This window comes from Sinocyclocheilus rhinocerous, unplaced genomic scaffold, assembly GCF_001515625.1.
Source record: "Sinocyclocheilus rhinocerous isolate Xijiao unplaced genomic scaffold, SAMN03320098_v1.1 scaffold2867, whole genome shotgun sequence".
NCBI classification, from domain to species: Eukaryota; Metazoa; Chordata; class Actinopteri; order Cypriniformes; family Cyprinidae; genus Sinocyclocheilus; species Sinocyclocheilus rhinocerous.
The window spans coordinates 168,269-185,962 of NW_015666959.1; the positions used below are offsets into that span (position 1 = coordinate 168,269).

Genomic DNA, 17,694 nt, shown 5'->3' on the forward strand with positions numbered 1-17,694 from the left:
ACTTAAAGTGCTCTATTTTTGCGCGCTAATTTTGTGCGAAAATAGAGCACTTTAAGTACATTATGGAAGTATACTTTCTTTTTCACCTGGGGTAACATAACTGCTAATATTGTAGGCTTCTGTTTTTTTTTTTTTTACACATTTGTAAGTGTCAGCTAAATTAATAATAGCTTAGGCCTATGTTTAAGGAGGAGCACAGAGGGATATCACCAAAAATAATTGAACATCACCGTTAAAGGGTTAAAATGCTGGACTTTTTATTGATGACGTGTCATGCTGTCAGACTCTGCTCTTGTGACAGTGTTTTAGAGCATCAGCCAAGGCCTCCAACACCTTTTCCACATTGGCCTTGCTGCTGTTACATCCCATCAATCCCACACACAAAACCTGTAAAAAAAAATATGAGAAACAAACCAGTTACTGACCATTGTGTCTTTTTAACACACAATGTAAATGCATGGGAACGGCTTTTTGTCCCGACGTCTGTCAGTTATGATTAATTGAAACTAATAGCTTCTCACCATGCCAGCAGATGGTCCAATACCCCCAGAGATTTCAATGTTATAGGTCTTCATAATATACCCTGTGATTTCCCGCCAGTCATATCCTGGGGGAGCTACTATTGTGGTAACCGTTGGCAGTCTTGCGTTCTATAAGACACAAGATGTTTTCAGAAAATGTAATGTGAGTTGTAGTAATTCGATATATGTGAGATCTGTTGTGATGTTTGAGGCTTCTTCTGCCAACCGTATCCTGCACAAACAGTTTTAGGCCCATTTCTTCTAAGCCTTTATGGAAGTACTCTGCAAGCGCTTTGTGCCATTTCCATGAGTTCTCAAGACCCTAAAAATAAAATATATGGTAATATGTGCTTTTTTACAAAATTCACGTTTCTCAAGAGTATTCAAGTACAGAATAAGATCTCACAGTCTCTGCTAGGATGGCCAGACTCTCACGCAGACCATAGAAAGAAGATACAGGTCCAGTGTGGTGAAAACTGCACAGTTAGAGAAACTTTAACATACAGTATATGCACAATATTCTATCACCATTTAGTGATAGAGAATTGACTTCAGAGGTCTGAGCATATTGATTTCTTTCTTCTTGGACTACTTTGTTTTCTAACTTAACATGAATGAGGCCTCCAGTGTTTAATGAGCTGTTATATCAGCGCTTGTTAAATGTGATGAATGGTTCTTATGCACGTACAGGCTTGTCATCACAACCCCAGTAATTTGCCAACCAGCTCATATCCAAGAAGTAAGAGATTGGTTTTGTCCTCCTGTTAAATATTTTCTGGCTGTTTTGTCAAAAAAAAAAAGAGAATTTTTTTTTGTCACATATTGAATTAAAATAAATAAATAAATAAATCTGGCTTGAAGCTGTTTTGTCTCACCATGCTCTCTCACTGAAGGAGATTGGTGCAGTTCCTGGAGGTGCGTTCAAAACCTTCTGAGAGCCAGTATACATAATGTCAATACCTAGTGATACAAGTACATTTTAAATCATGGACCCCATGCAGGCAGTGATTGTAGTGCCAGAGCATGTAATGTGGTGATGCCTTGCTCATCTATGCAGATAGGAGTACCTCCCAATGCTGCTACTGAATCAACCAGAAATAAACAGTTGTACCTGAATGACAGAACAGAATTTACTAAAAAAAAAGATAACACTTTAGTATAGGGACCAATTCTCACTATTAACTAGTTGCTTATTAGCATGCCTATTAATAACATATTGACTGTTTATTAGTACTTATAAAGCACATATTCTGCAAGACCATATTCTACATCCCTAATCCTACCTAGACTTAACAACTACCTTGCCAACTATTAACAAGCAGCAAATTAGGTGATTATTGAGGCAAAAGTCGTAGCTAATGGTTTGTTAATGGCAAGAATTGGACCTTAAAATAAAGTGTGACCAAAAAAACAAAATAAATATGTGATATTATGTAATGCATAATTATAAATATATAAAATAACACACACGTAGATTATAAAAGGCTTCTGGTAACTTAAATGTAAATGATTTGGAGCTTGTTAGTTGCAATGATATTTTAGTACCACTGATATACTATTAGTTTTTGCAAATATGTTGATTTTATTTTTTCATTTAAAATTTTACTTGGTTTTATCAGTTTTATTAGCTTTGTCTGTATAGTTTTAGTTACATTCAGAGCCGATCCTCCCTATACGCAAAGTACGCAAGCTGCGTAGGGCCCCCGAAACACCAGGGGGCCCCCTTGCTCTCAAAGATGATCTGATTTCAGTTTCGTTTTTGAATTTGGCCAGCGGTTATGAAAACATGAGTGTTAATTTCTTTTAATGCATTCGCTGTCGCCCTTTCTATGTAAAAATCAGTCAGATCATGTAATGTCAATGTCATAGGCCTACAGTCTCTTGCTCGAGACAAAAAAAAAAAGAGTTGAAAGTGTACCGAGCAGCGGAAGAGACACTGTTTTTCAAGCAGTTTCCGTGAGCGCGATTCAAGACGGAGTGAAACACGAACAAATGCGTTTCATTCATTCATAACCCCAACCCCCCAACCCCCGCTGACACAGTTTTGCGTAGGGCCCCCAGAAGTATAGGATCGGCTCTGGTTACATTTATATTTGATTTTAAAATTTGGGGGGGAGGGACATTCTCATTCTTGAACGCATTTAATTGGACACAAATCTGTGTAGTCCAACATGAATCATGTAGTCCAACCAACATGAATAATCCTATCCTCTGTTTTGCCAGAAGAGGAAGACTTTTATACCTGCCAAAGGTCCATTTTTAGGAGTACCCTATCATAGAGGTGACCACAAAGTTAGTAAAAGTTAATGCTGTCAAAGGATTAATCGCGATTAATCGCATCCAAAATAAAAGTGTTTGTTTACATAATATATGAGTGTGTACTGTGTTTATTTCTTATGTATATATAAATACACACACATTCAGTATATATTTAGAAAATATTTACATGTGTATATACATTTATATATTTATATTATTATATATATGTTTAATATATAAACATTACATATTTTTCTTAAATATATACATGCATGTGTTTGTATTTATTTATATACAGGTAAAAATGGACTAAAATATGCAAAATGCTGATTTTAATAGAGAGTCTTAATCTGAAGCAACTCTTTTCAAGCAGAAATGTCTTACTTGTGGCAAAGGTCACCTATGCCGTCTGTGGGGTGGACAACTCCTGTGGAGGATTCTCCATGTGTGAGAAAGAACACCACTGTATTTATCTAATGCCTATAAAACGAGACAAACATGGTTGATCATATGTAGTAAATACATAAATGGTTAATGAAACATAATTTGTACCTGCTCAATTCCCTCATTTGTAAAGTACCCACCAGCAGAGGTTACAACGGTGTTCATCTTGGCACCTAGTGAAGAGTGTTTGATATGAATTAATGATGATCTGAATCACCTTTATAACTCTTAATTCCAGGCTTTCTAGTAAAAGCAGAATCTGTACCTATTCTCTCAGCTATCTCTGCAGCCCTCTCTCCACATATGCCACTGACAGCTTTCATTCTCTCCGGGCTCCAGTGAGTTAAAGATGGCACAATCCATAGCAGCATGACCTGGTCCACTCACAGCTAGAGTCACTCGGTTTCGGGTCTGAAATGCATACTGAATGCCACTTTTGACCTGATTCATAATCTGAAAGCAAAACAAGCAAACAATGAATTCACTTCATTCATAGATAAGGATTATGACACAATTATTTATGTAGCAGGACTACAAGTTATTTACTTTTTAAAATCTCTTATTAACAAGATACTATACTGTTTATTTTCTTCAACCGGTACAATGTTACTAGCCAGATTCAAGCCATTTTAGCTACTTATGTTGCAGTTGTTTAAAGTTCACTCAGAAACGAAAATTCTGTCATCATTTATCATCACACTTATGTTGTTCCAAACCTGTGATTTTCTTTCTTCTGTTGAACACAGAAGATTTTGGCAATTTTGCTTACCAAACTGTTTTGGTGACAAATGAATCCCATAATACAGTTCCACATAGGAGAATGTCAGGTTACAGTACACATTTTGATCAATATAAGGGTGAGTAAATTATAATATTTGGGTGAATTATCCCTTTAAGCCAATATGATTTAACATGGTAAAGCGTCATAAAAATGGTGACCTAAAAAGTCAGTAGTCCCTAGTATGCACCTAATAAACACACTGTACTGTATTACCTCAATGGTTTCTGCATGCAGGTGGCCCCAGCATGGGCTGCGCTCCGGCTGCTGCGATCCGTGTGGGCACATTGGATGGTCCTGGTCCAAGCATAAGTCGCTGGGGGACGGGAAAAGGCTGTAACAGACATTCCGGTGGAAGAACGAACAGAGAGGACATAATGCTGCCACGACACTGACAGACTGAGGCAATGGTTAACATTGAGACCTGATATACTGAACAGTGCAGATGAGCAGTGACAGCAGCTGTTTAATTAACAAACATATCATTTTCCTATTTTCTATTCAAATTTGTTCAACTAGGAAATGCCATTTACAGTGCCATCATAAATGTGTGTGTGTGTGTGTATATATATATATATATATATATATATATATACACACTCACAATAAATGATCCAGCTTATTTAAAATGTAGTTAGACATTAGTGTGAGTAACACTTTGACAATGTCTGCTCATAAAAACAAGTAAACCACAAATATCAGTTAAAGAATTTCAAAATTCCTTATTGATAATGTATTTTACATGTAAAGCATTAAATGAGTTCTAAAAATTTAAAGCAAACTTTGAAATTCACAGTTTTGCTTTGAAGTTGGGTTAAACATGAATTACTTCTATTATTTCCTGAAGAAACCTACATTTAAAATAGAGCTTGGTCATCAACAACATTGTATGTTAACAGTATCCATTATTAATTAACAAATAATATTAATGATTGAATGAAAATGTCCAAAAATTCATCACATTCATATTTTAATGCATAAAATACAATTGTGTAAACTCTCTATTTTGGGGGTCTAAGAGATTTGAATTGGCTCAAAAATATGTGTAACATTTATGTACATTTACAAATTATATAACAATTTTAAACAGAATATCAGCTTGTTCCAAAAGCTCCATGACATATTTTGCATACTTAAAGAGGGTATTTTAAAGAATGTTTCAGTTTCCATTGACATTCATTGTATGGACAAAAAATACAATGGGAATCGAAGTCAATTAGAACTGAAACAGAACTTTCTTCAAAATAACTTCTTTCATCTTCCACAGAAGAAAGAAAGTCATACAGGTTTGAAATGCTATAAGAAGTACATTATGACAGAATGTTCTTTTTTGGATAAACTATCCCATTAAGATTAAGTATTAGGTCAGGGGTCCTGGAGAGCCGCAGCCCTGCAGAGTTCAGCTCCAACCCTAATAAAATCTCACCTGCCTGTAGCTTTCTAGTAACCCTTCAGACCTTGATTAGCTTGTTCAGGTGTGTTTGATTAGGGTTGAAGCAAAACTCTGCAGGGCTGCGGCTCTCCAGGACCGACGTTCGCCACCCCTGTATTAGGTTAATTCTGAAATGCATTAGTTTTAGTAGTAGTAGTAGTTACTGTTTGTTTGCAGTGTTTGTGCAAAGTGTTACCCAATGCATTTTTGAATACTGCACAATCAATTAAATAAATTGTACTCTAAAATTACATGCCACACAGCACCATTTTTACCGTAGCACATCCTAACAGTGATGAGTAAGGTGAGATAATGTAATGTGCTTTATGTGCTTAGTTTACAAAGGGGACGGTGTCTTGTGCTGAATAAAGAGAGGCTTCCCAAGAGGCTGAAAACTGAAACAGCCATGATTGTAAACCACCTTCCCTCGGACTATAGTGGCCTTCACCTTCCCTCGCAGAGCAAGACCAAGGTACGGTGTTAACTAAAAAGAAAGAAAAAGTGAAAAAGAATTGATTTCTTTTACATGAACAATTATACGGAGTAAAATTTAACCTACCTTGTTTTTGTGATGTATGTTGTCTTTGTTCACCTAGGAAATTAAATTATATGCATTCACTTGCAAACTCCAAAAAGCTTTCAGTGTATTTATAGAGGAAGACAGAATTTTAGCAACAAACATGTTCTATTTTTCTGTCAGTCGTTTAGAGCATCTCATCTCAACCCGCTTGAGTGAATCCCTGTCTTTCTCACCGTAAACTCTTTTTCTGGATCCCAAATGATTAAGTCTGCATCGTGACCTGGAATGAGACTCCCTTTTTGGTCGTCAAGGCGACATAGTTGAGCAGGCTCTTTACACAAGAGTCTTACTGTGTCAAAAAATGAAAACCCTCTTTTAAAAGCTGATGTCCAGAACAAAGATAAACCTGTTGGTAAACAGCGAGATGAATGACAATTTTAGTAACGCCATATGAAACGTGTCTCAGGTCTTTGCTTACTCAAAATGCATGACGAACACTCTTGCATTTGGTCATTTAACTTGCGAGACCATGAATTTCTGTACAAATTCATTCGGCCATAAAATTGGAAAATTTGATAATAGCCAACAATTCACAATTTAAATATACAGTTCAATGTGGAAAAAGTAAGTGAACATTTTTTTGGAAGCAAAAACCTACACAAGTACTGTAATTACTGAGGAAAACTGCACTTTTCCTCACTATTCTTCAGCGTCAATCCAAAGGCCTATTTTCTTCTGCTGAACCCATTTTGTTGTTGTTGTTGATTTGCGTCTGATCTTTGGGTCGTTGTCCTGTTGCATCACCCAACTTCTGTTGAGCTTCAACTGGAAGACAAATGGCCTTTCATTCCCATGCAAAATGTCCTGATAAACCTGAGCTTCAGCTTTCTATCAATGATAGCTAGCAGTCCAGGCCCTGATTTAGCAAAGTAGCTCCAAATCATGATGGTTAGGTTGAGATGTTTTTGCAAACAGCTTTGGTTTCATTTGTTGAAACAATGTTGCTAATAGTGCTATGGAACATCCTGGTTTGTGTGTTATTTGTTTTCATCATACTGTGTTTGTCTTTTGTTCAGGTCAAATTTTATGACCGGTTGAGGCAGAAATCCATGCTAAATGCAAGTTCATATACTTTATTCATACAAGTGTAGATATATATTTTTAAGCTGGGTCCAATCTGGGACTCTGTCTTGATCCCTGAATGTCAGTGTTTTTTTGTTTTTTTTTAGTTCATCATTAGTCTGATTGGTAAATTGTTGGTGGACCACTGTTTGCCTCACAAAGGACTTTGGCCATCATGTGAGTGCATGAGTATATTAGTACATTGACAGCCTACCAAACTGCAGAGAAGAGATCCCTCCCCATGCCTGTGTGAAATCACCACTGTCTAAACACTTTAGGTCAGGTGTGCATGGTGAATGATCTGACACAACCATATCAATATCACCAGCTTTGAGTGCAGACCATAGGAGCTCCTAAAAAGAAACAGATTATAGATTGACTATAATCGATTATGGTTAGAATGCACTGTAATTGAGGTTTGTGGAAGTTCATAGGACAATCAAAAGTGACTTGTTCATGCAAAATGTAAATTCTGTCATTATTATGTTCCAAAGCTGTCTGACTGACTTTCTTCTGTGGAATACAAAAAGAGAAATTTTGAATTTTTGAACATTTTTTAAAGTAATGGGGAGCCTTCAAGCTTCAAAATGGATCCAAAAGCACCATAATCAAAGTATTAAATTAAACAAGTAAGTGAATAAAGTCCACATGTCTTGTGTTCTATATTGCAATTATTCTACAGACATATGATAACCTTGTGGGAATTTAGTAGAGAATAAGTGATATCCGATTTGTGAATGAATCATTCTTTTTGACTCTCTTTTCATAGGCCTTGTTCAGACTGACAGCAATAATCTGATTATTTGCATATCCAGATATTATCCAGATGGGTTTTTGAAAGTACAGCAAAAAAAAACAAAAAAAAAACATAAAATAGATTTTTTTTTCTAATCTAATTCAAACCATGTATGAAGGTGGGTTGAAATATAATTCAAATCTGATTTTTACAGATGCATCTCAGTCTGGACGCTCTGTTCAGATCAGATCTTAAATGTTTTTTTGCGTCACTCTTAACATGACACACAATGATAACATCAAAACCGGTGAAGGAAATGGCAAAAGCGTTCATACTATATTCGAAAGGAGGCCTCCTCTGTCGCCTTTTTCTTGTGCGACAGAGAAGTTCTACACCGCGACTCGACAGGGCGCTTATTTGGAGATCAAGATGATGCACCTCCATTTTTTTCCTGCATTTGTTTTAAAAGCCTCATCAAAAATGTGGGTACGCTTGCGTCATAACCAAAGCAACCTATGCTGACAAGTTGGTTATGTATGAACACACAAATCTGAACACTTGCAATTAATAATGCAGACAATCTGCATGAAAAGAACTGATTTGAGAAAAAAAATAAAAAATACTGATTTGCTTGCAGTCTGAACATAGCCAATGATTCTGTTGAACCAATTCACAAAACTGGTCAAAATTAATTCACAAACAAGACTGATATGGTTCCAAGAGGTCAAATGAGACTGGAGGCAAAGAATATCAGTTAATTTCAGTTTGTTCCTCTCACGAAGCTATGTTGTATGACTCCAGAAAACCTGAAATATAGTGCATGAGTCACTTTTATGGTGGTGGTTTAACATCCTTTTTGATGCTTGAAAGCTCCAGTCCTCATCAGTTGTAATTGCATGGGGGAAATGACCTGTGTATTCTTCGAAATGTAGTGTTCCACAGAAGAAAGTAATTCATTTTAATGTCAACAATTACTTAATCATATTTCTGTAAAATTTACACTGAAACTTGTTAAAGACCAACTTTTGTTGATCAGCTTTTTCTGTCAACCTGAATCGGTTTCATTGTCTGTAATGCATATTGCTGATACCCGGCTGGCTGCGTCTCGTATCGGGGGGCAGCATTTAAACTGAGTTGCACATGCTGGAATGCTCTCTGCACACAGGTTGAGGTAGTGATGGGTGGTCTCTACAGTCAGTGGAGCTCCAGCCTTTCTTGCTGCCCTGATGAGCTCCAGAGGCTGGGCTGATGACAGGTGCACAATGTGGCATCTTACTCTTATAATAAGAACAGAAAATGCTGACTTCTCACCACCCATCTTGACTGGCTACCCATAGTGTGCAGAAGCAGCTATTAGATAATCAAAAGTTGAGGACTTCACTCTAAATGGTCTCATCATAACATACTGATATTGTAAGCAGATCTGAGTGACGGTATGGATGGCCTCAATCTCCATAATGTCAGGCCTGGACCTCAGGAAGGTGGAATATTCATGTGGATCTGAGTAAGAGGAGTAAAGCAGGAATTTCCATTTTAAAAATAATACATGTTCATCATTTCAAGTAGAATTGAAATTTAATTTACATGAAATGATCAGTCTCACACCCCCTTTCTCAGCAGCTGCATGCTGGACTTCTCGCTCTGCATGAAACTAAACCAAATAGGTTTCATTAACTTAAGTTACATAATTATATTTCCATAATTATGCCTAATAATAAATTATGTCTGACCAGATGCATTTTTCTCATTGACAGTTGTGCACAATTTTACCATTGGTACTGATTATAAGATACTCATTATGGCAGAAATGTTTCATGAAATCAGATTGAAAGCAGAAAATGAGATGGCTTACCAGCAGAACGCTGCCTGTGCCCTGGAGCTGTTTCATAGCTGCATGCAGATCTGTGTCACTCACATGAGGAAACTCATCCACTCCACTGTGAATCAGAAAGCACTTAAATCCAGCAACACCAGCCTGAACCATCGGCCTCAGCTCCAGCTGAGATTGACACACAGAAAGAGATGGGCAGGCAGACAAACAAAGAAAATATGGTTATTTATTGTTATTTTGGCAACACATTTTTACACCAGTAGTTGGTGAAAAGTAACTTTAGGAGTGAATCGTTGAATCACTTACTCAACCGATGCCTTCAAAAACACTGATTCATTCAAGGAGCAAACAAGTAGATAGCTGCGTCTACAGTAAATGTACTTGCTTCTTTTGAATAAGTACTTACTTTGTAACTGTTAAAAAGTATGTTATATAGTATTGTGTATGTGTGCAGTATGAATGAAGTATGGAGAATGCTTATTTGGAGACAGCTGATGTCTTTTGGAGTAAATCATTGAATCATTTACCCAACTGATTTATTCAGAAATGCAATCTTATTCCAGAAAAAGTTGATGGCTGCGTTCGAAATCGCATACACTTTGAGTAGAAACTTATTTTGAAGAAGTACGTACTTCGCGACCATTAAAAAAAGTGTGCAAAATTCAGTATGAATCTGTGTAGTGTGACCTAGTTTCTATGAAGTGTCATATACTTATCTTAATGCAACTGATGTCTTTTGAAGTGAATCATGGTATCATTTACTCAACAGATTCATTCAAAAATGCAAAGAAAAAAATATATAAAAGGTAACAGATAAATATCAAAGCATTCTGTTTACCAACAACTATTGTAATTCATACATTTATGAGAAAATACCTTTGTTATAAAGCCTGATTCAAACTTTTGGTAAATAATATCTACCTTTAGATAGTGCATTCCCAATATTGAGTGACAATACTTGAATATTAGAAGGTTAAACAACAGGCTGTAACTGAAATGTATTTTGTAGTTTGTGCAGTATGTACAGTATGTAAGTACCTTGTTTCCAGGGATGACTCCTCCCCAAAATGCTGTGTCTACAAAACACTGTCCTGTAGCAGCACACAGCTTCTCATGAAATTTTCTAAGAGTTATAGTTGGTGGGATGCTGTTTCTGTGTATCATGAATTAATCATCGTGTCAGTTTTGTGTTATTTATCAACTATTTATCAATCATATTATTTCTAAACAGTATCCAAGGGAATGGGGGAGACTGGGAGAATTGTAACTCATAGACTTCTCCAGATCTGCCATCTGTTATAATTGAAAATTCAGTTTAGTCATTATTATTGAATGTTAATTTGAAAGTCTATACTCACAGAGGCATGTCTACAATTGTGGTGACTCCTCCAGCAGCAGCTGCTTGTGTGGCAGTCCAATACCCTTCCCAGGAGGTACGGCCTGGTTCATTAACATGAACATGACAGTCCTTTATACCTGGCATTATCAGACTGTTCCCCATCATCCACTACCTGTTAGAAAGATGCTGTCTAGTTAGTGAAGCAATGAAAAATGTTTGAGGTTAAATTAGATTGTTAGGGATGCAAATAGGGAAATATGTTAAAAATAAATATCAAACCTAATCTATCGACCAACAAATATTGAAATTAATACATTTAAAACAGTGACATCTGAAAATTATGAAAAATACTCTTGTTTTGTTAGGGTGTTTTGTGATTTAAATTCTCCTGCCAGGCTGTTGTTGAAAATAAGAACTTGTTCTTAAGTGACTTGCCTGGTTGCCAGGTTAATAATAGTAATAATGCTAAGGGTAACACTTTTGTATAGGGGCCAATTCTCACTATAAACTAATTGTTTATTAGCATGCCTATTAATAACATATTGGCTGTTTATTAGTACGTATAAAGCACATATTCTGCAAGACCATATTCTACATCCCTAATTCTACCCAATACCTAAACTTAACAACTACCTTACTAACTATTAATAAGCAGCAAATTAGGAGTTTATTGAGGCAAAAGTCATAGTTAATGGTTTGTTAATAGTGAGAAATGGACCTTAAAATAAAATGTGACCGTGCTAGGCAATGATACAGTTAATTGAACACGCATTCATATTTATAGATATTTGTTTACTTTGTACAGGTTGTCGTAATGAAAACTGCAAAAAAACAACAACATTTTAACAGCTTTTTAGCTAAATTTAAATAATTATGAAACAAAAATCATTAAACAGCAATACATATCAAAGCATTCTGTTTACCAACAACTATTGTAATTTATACATTTATGAAAAAATACCTTTGTTATGAGAGCATAATTCAACCTTTTGGTTAATATCTACCTTCATTATATAATATAATTGACCCTTTCTTTAATGCCAGTGTAATTTTGTTGAATTCACTTTTTTACACACTACTTATTAGATTAGCTAGTTTAATTAGTGTATTTTAGTTTGAAGAACACAATTCCCATAAACTATTCTAAATTAAGAAGGTTTTGAAGAAGGTGTTTAAAACCAGCTTGCCAAACTACTGACTTATCTATGTGTCCCTATCAAATATACTGTATTTGTAGGCTATAAATATTTCATAAATATTCTATACAAATGTGAAATTGTCACAATATACAATTTTACTCTTTTGCTGATTGAAATTGACCACATTTTCTACAATCATTTCAGTCCATACAGGAGTGGTTATGGGTTAAACCTGAGGACTGCAGTGCTTGTGGTCTCCAGCAGGTGGCGTATGTCTCACAGTCTAGCTCACCTTTCCAGCTGTGTGCGCTGAAGCTTCTGAATCAGGCAGAATGCTATGAATCTTTCCTTCCTTTATTATGATAACTGCAGGTCGAATTTCCTCTCCACACAAAACCCTCTGGCTTCGCACAGCACTGACAGTTGATCCTGGCTCCATGTCTGCAATGTAGCCTATATGAGCTTCTGTCTTTCACTCTCCTGGCAGCAAAAGCTTTCACTCTAAGGTCAATGTACCTCCCTCATTGACCTTTACACGAGTGTCAGCAGGAAGATCAAAGTTCTTTGACCTGTAACATTTAGATTGTTAATAAAAAGTAAATTCTTTTTAGAGGAGTGTTAAATAACAAGCATGACTTTATCTGCTTGTTAAGTTGTGACGAAAGGAATGCTGTTTCTGGGTCCAAGCTGGGCCGTTTCTAGCCAATTTGACGCCCTAGGCGAAATCCCTATTGCTAGGCGTCCCTATCCCTATTGCCCCCGAGCTAGGCGACCGCCTAGCTCGCCTATGCCTAGAAATGGCCCTGGGTCCAAGCCTCAACTTGTTTCACTTGAGAATACCACCCCAGCAGCCTTTATGAGCACTATTTATTCATATTACACATTTAAGCTAAACTTTTAAAAACGTACAGTGTACACTACAGTCTCCGTGCTCACGGCATCCTAGACACAAATATTTTAACGATTTATAAAAAAATGAATCACTGTCTGACCATCTGGGATTTCGGTATGGTGATAAATGTTAGGATTATATTTTTTAGCAGTATTATATCACATTCTGAGTGTATATTAGTACCATTTGTTGTTTTCTTGTGGCATCTGAGAGCGTTTGGACCCGGAAGCGGTGACGCGTGACGTCAGACTTAGCAAGCGGATAGAATCAATCACTCATACTGAAAATACAGCGGAATATTGTGTGGTAGTAAGATTAGATTTGTTTTTGTATGACTATTGTAGGATGCATTATCCTGTATCATCATTTCTAGTCTTAAAGCTTTAAGGCTTTTAATTCCCTTTAAGACGGTATCAGGCGTCAGGCCCACACCAGCACCCCTTTAGCTGGATAAATTATTCAAAGCATTGCTCTACTGAGCTGAGACAGAAGAGCAGGAAGGGTTGGGAAGCAGAAAGAGACAGAAGGAGAGAAAAGCAGCCACAAGGGACTGCTCAGACTGGCATTGTGTCTAAATGAATGCTGTGGTTGCTCGGCGCTTGCTGTGCCTTCCTGCCTGGGACATATCCCAGAGCAAATCAAAGAAATGTCCCATTTCCATTCAAAATCAAAAGAAAAAAAAAAAGATAGAAATGGTTGTATAAAAAAAATAAATGAATGAAAAATAAAAAATTCAGTCTTAGCACTTAGCCTCAATCAGAAAAAACTCCAATCTGAATAACAATCAGAAAAAAAAATCAATACAGCAAATACACTGATCATTTATTATTAATTACTTGCCAATTTTGTTTTTTAGTTTGTTGTTTTCTGGGTTCACATATATTCATTATGGTAATGAGAATATATTTTGACATGACAGTACTGACAATGGGGTGTCAGTGTTTAATTGTCAAATAATGTCTAAATAAATAAATAAAAATAAAAATCCTAATGATCATAAAAATTCTTAATTCTACAAAAAGTATATTAATTAATTATAAATTATACATATTATGACTCAGATTTGTGTATTAATATACTTGTTTAAATAAATTCATTTATTACTTAAATACAAATATTGCATTTTGTATTTGTTTTTGATTGTGAGTGGATGTGCAGTGGGTATACAAAAAAAAATGTAATAAAGTAAAAAAAAATAATGTCATATCTTTTTCCACTTTTAATGTTGAAACCAATAAAATTCATGCAACAATCAAATGGAAACTGTATACATAAACGTAATATATATATTTATAGTTTTTTTGTCTAATAACACTATACTGAAAGATAGACAGAATGGAGATGGACATGCACATTTCTAAAACCGTGTGAGTCACACATATGGATTTATGTGTCATGAATGAGTTGCCTTGGATACTTTGATATTGGGTCAAGAATTATGATTGAGTCAAGAATGGGCACAGTTTGATATAGGCATTGGTGTAAGTGGTCAAACGTCTGAGGAAGGGGCATGTTGACAAAACTGCATGAAAAAAAGAGGTGTTAGGAGGACTAAGACATGCAAAAGATGATAGAATGAAAAGGGAGAGAAAAAGACAATACAAAATGAAGTCCCAGATGAAGTCAGTGACCAGCTCATTAGCTGGAGTTTTGTATCCAATCTGGGTGAAACCCAAGTGAATACTGCCATGGTAGTTTCTGGATGTGTCATGGATGGTCTGTCTCCCTTCCCTCTATTATATATGGACAGAACAAACAATTGCTTTGAACTGCTCACAAACACTGTATCATCATTACAGCATTCAGAGAGACTGATGTGCTGGTCGGTTTTCTTTCTGACGTATGCAGTGTCACATAGAATCTAGAGACACTAAATAAAAAGCTTTTGAATCGCATGCATAATAACCTCTTTAAAAGATATTCCAAGCTATTCATACCTCCTTGGTTATCCTTAACTCTTTCAAAATCATGTTGTCTTTAATTCTATAATATTTCAGTTAATATTACCTTAATTATTGATTTGTACTCTTAAAAAAACTGATCAGGTTATTAGAATCCCAACATAGATTCATTTTTTTCAGTAATGCAAATTTTATAAAGATATGCTAATGGCATACTTAATCCTGATTCCATAATGAGATATATTTCTTTACTGTGTGTCTTAATTCATAATTCATGCAAACAGAGGCTGAGTCAGAAGAATAGAGGTGGATTAATGTCAGTGGGAAAAGCTTCCTTTATGAATGTGTTACATGGGTTTACTGGATTTGTGGGGAGAGCACAGTCCAATTTGCTCTAATAGTTTGTGAATTGAGAGTAATCCCACTGGAAAGCTGATTTTTCTTGACAAATAGCTCAAAGGAAAGGCCAAAATGAGATCAAATATTATTTACAGTTCTCTGCAGTTCATTTCGATTCATTTTTAGAAAAAACATAAAGTAAAAAAAAAAAAAGTGAAATATTTGAACTGATAAGCAACCCTGGAGATCCATAGTTTCTGAAAATTATATTTACAGTAAAACAATTTTTACTTGAATATCTATCTTTCTGTCTGTCCGTCCGTTCATTTGTTTGTTCATTCATTCGTTCGTTCGTTCGTTCATTCATTCTTTCATTCATTCATTGTTGCATGAGTATTGATGGAACATTAATGCTTAGAAGTAATAATAATAATAATAATAATAAATGGTCTTTCAATTACCCCTAAACTTTAAGATTTTAAGCTTTTTTTTTTTTACGTTTTTTTTTTATCATCAAGAATTTAAGCAAGAAGCAGGCCTCGCCGGGCATCCAGCTACACCTCGCTGGAACAAATAAAGGATCCTCTGTTAAACAGAGGGAAAAACAGACTGTTTTCGACATATCAGAGGAAGAGCTGAAAAAAGAGAATTTGAGAAGCCAGCTCAAGAGGCAGTAGTGGGAGCTGATCTGTAGAGTCAATAGCTGAGAGCATCAGAGGATCACCATTGTAAAGGTAAGAGTTTTTTCATTGTTAGCATGTTCTAGAGGACAATGCAGTATTAATGAGGCTCTGTCTGTTTATTTGGTGTTGGGTCACCAGGGTGGGACTGCCGTGGGGTGCGGCCATTTAGAGCCTGTCAGCAAATCCAGACATTATTATTATGACAGAGAAGTGTTTTTTTATTGAGTATTGGAACAGATGTTGTTCGTCATAAATGGCCCTCTGTCCTTGTGTACATATTTCTAAGTGCGGGCGAGATAAATGCACTGTCATGCATTGTCTCAGGCTCGCAGCCACATAGTAATGTCTTCAAGATAGAGCTTATGAATCACGATTCCAGAATTTACCAGAGAAAGAATTATAATTATACGTTTTTTTTTTTCATTAATATGGTAGCGAGTTGGGAAAATATAGTGACTACTGGCAACACACATATGAAATTGCGTATAATTCCCACTATATTCTACATATGATGTCACACAAATGAATGATTTATATAGATTTGTTGACACTTAAGAGCACAATGACTGACGACAAAAAATTCCATTATGGATTTATGATCTACACTGCAAAATATTACCTTAAAGGCATAGTTCACCCAAAAATTACAATTCATCATTTACTCACCCTCAAATTGTTTTAAACCTATTTCATGTGATAATGTGTAAACTAACTGGTTATATTCAAGTCAGAAATATTATTTAACAAGTCTTACTTAATTGTTACACCAATGACCAAGAAAAGCAGTGCTTTAAAGGCACAGTTCACCCAAAAATGAAAATGTTATCATCATTTACTCACCCTCATGTACTTCCTATAAGAATTTCATTCCTGTGTGTGTGGAACACAAAAGAAGATATTTTGAAGAATGTTGGTAACCTAACAGTTGCTGGTAGCCATTGAGCATGAGTATTGATGGAACATTAATGCTTAGAAGTAATAATAATAATAATAATAATAAATGGTCTTTCAATTACCCCTAAACTTTAAGATTTTAAGCTTTTTTAATTTTACGTTTTTTTTTTATCATCAAGAATTTAAGACAACATTTTAACCTTAAGAAATAATAGTATTAATAATAATAATAATCAAATTGTACTTTATCATAAGCATGGATGGAATGCCAAAGCTTAGAAGTCGATGTAATAATAATAATAATAATAAAATTGTCTTTCAATTACCCCTAAACTTGCATAAAAATGAAGATTTTTTTATCATCAAGAATTTAAGACAAAATTTTAACCTTAAGAAATTAACTTTAGCATAACCATTGATGGAATGTTAAAGCTTAGAAGTCGATGTAATCATCATCTGTCTTTTAGCCCTTTTTCATCATGTACAATTCAAGACTAAATTTGAACCTTCTATCTATATAGCCGTTAAAAATCCCAGCATAGACTAATTTTATTCTGTAATGCATTTTTCATAAAGATACATTCATGTGATTACTACTTTTCATAATGAATCTTTTTTTTGAGTCATTTTCTTTTAGTGTCTTATTCACTTACTGACTTCAGAAAATGCATATACTCAAAAGGATTTTCAGGGGAATTCTTCGAAATATTAAATATTATTTTATCATACTACTGTACATTTTACTTTGTTTCTTTTGACATAGCACACACATGCAGTCCAGCATTAGCCGCTGCGTCTCATGTTATGTAGAGCCATGTTTGTGTGTGAGAGTGTGTGTGTGTGTGTGTACCGTACTCCGCGGAG

At 35.5% G+C, this 17,694-nt stretch overlaps 2 protein-coding genes and 1 pseudogene across 2 annotated transcripts in view; 1 reads left to right on the top strand and 2 right to left on the bottom strand.

Moving 5' to 3' along the window:
- Positions 1–279: 279 nt before the first annotated feature.
- On the bottom strand, positions 280–4,400 carry LOC107733250 (serine--pyruvate aminotransferase, mitochondrial-like; annotated as a pseudogene).
- A 1,371-nt stretch (positions 4,401–5,771) lies between these two features.
- On the bottom strand, positions 5,772–12,560 carry LOC107733245 (allantoinase, mitochondrial-like). Its single transcript, XM_016544804.1, has 11 exons — positions 12,414–12,560; positions 11,002–11,150; positions 10,682–10,796; positions 9,665–9,811; positions 9,418–9,463; positions 9,219–9,312; positions 8,903–9,089; positions 7,291–7,429; positions 6,188–6,360; positions 5,994–6,026; positions 5,772–5,918 (listed from the first exon to the last, which is right to left on the bottom strand). Exons 1-11 carry the CDS (start codon positions 12,558–12,560, stop codon positions 5,772–5,774), a joined length of 1,377 nt encoding a protein of 458 aa, XP_016400290.1.
- Positions 12,561–15,785: 3,225 nt separating this feature from the next.
- The window catches only part of LOC107733246 (kinesin-like protein KIF1A), a 65,488-nt gene continuing 63,579 nt past the window's right edge, over positions 15,786–17,694 (top strand). Inside the window, exon 1 of the mRNA XM_016544805.1 lies at positions 15,786–15,987. The gene's annotated coding sequence lies outside the window, so the exon portion shown is untranslated. The remainder of the gene's footprint in view (positions 15,988–17,694) is intronic.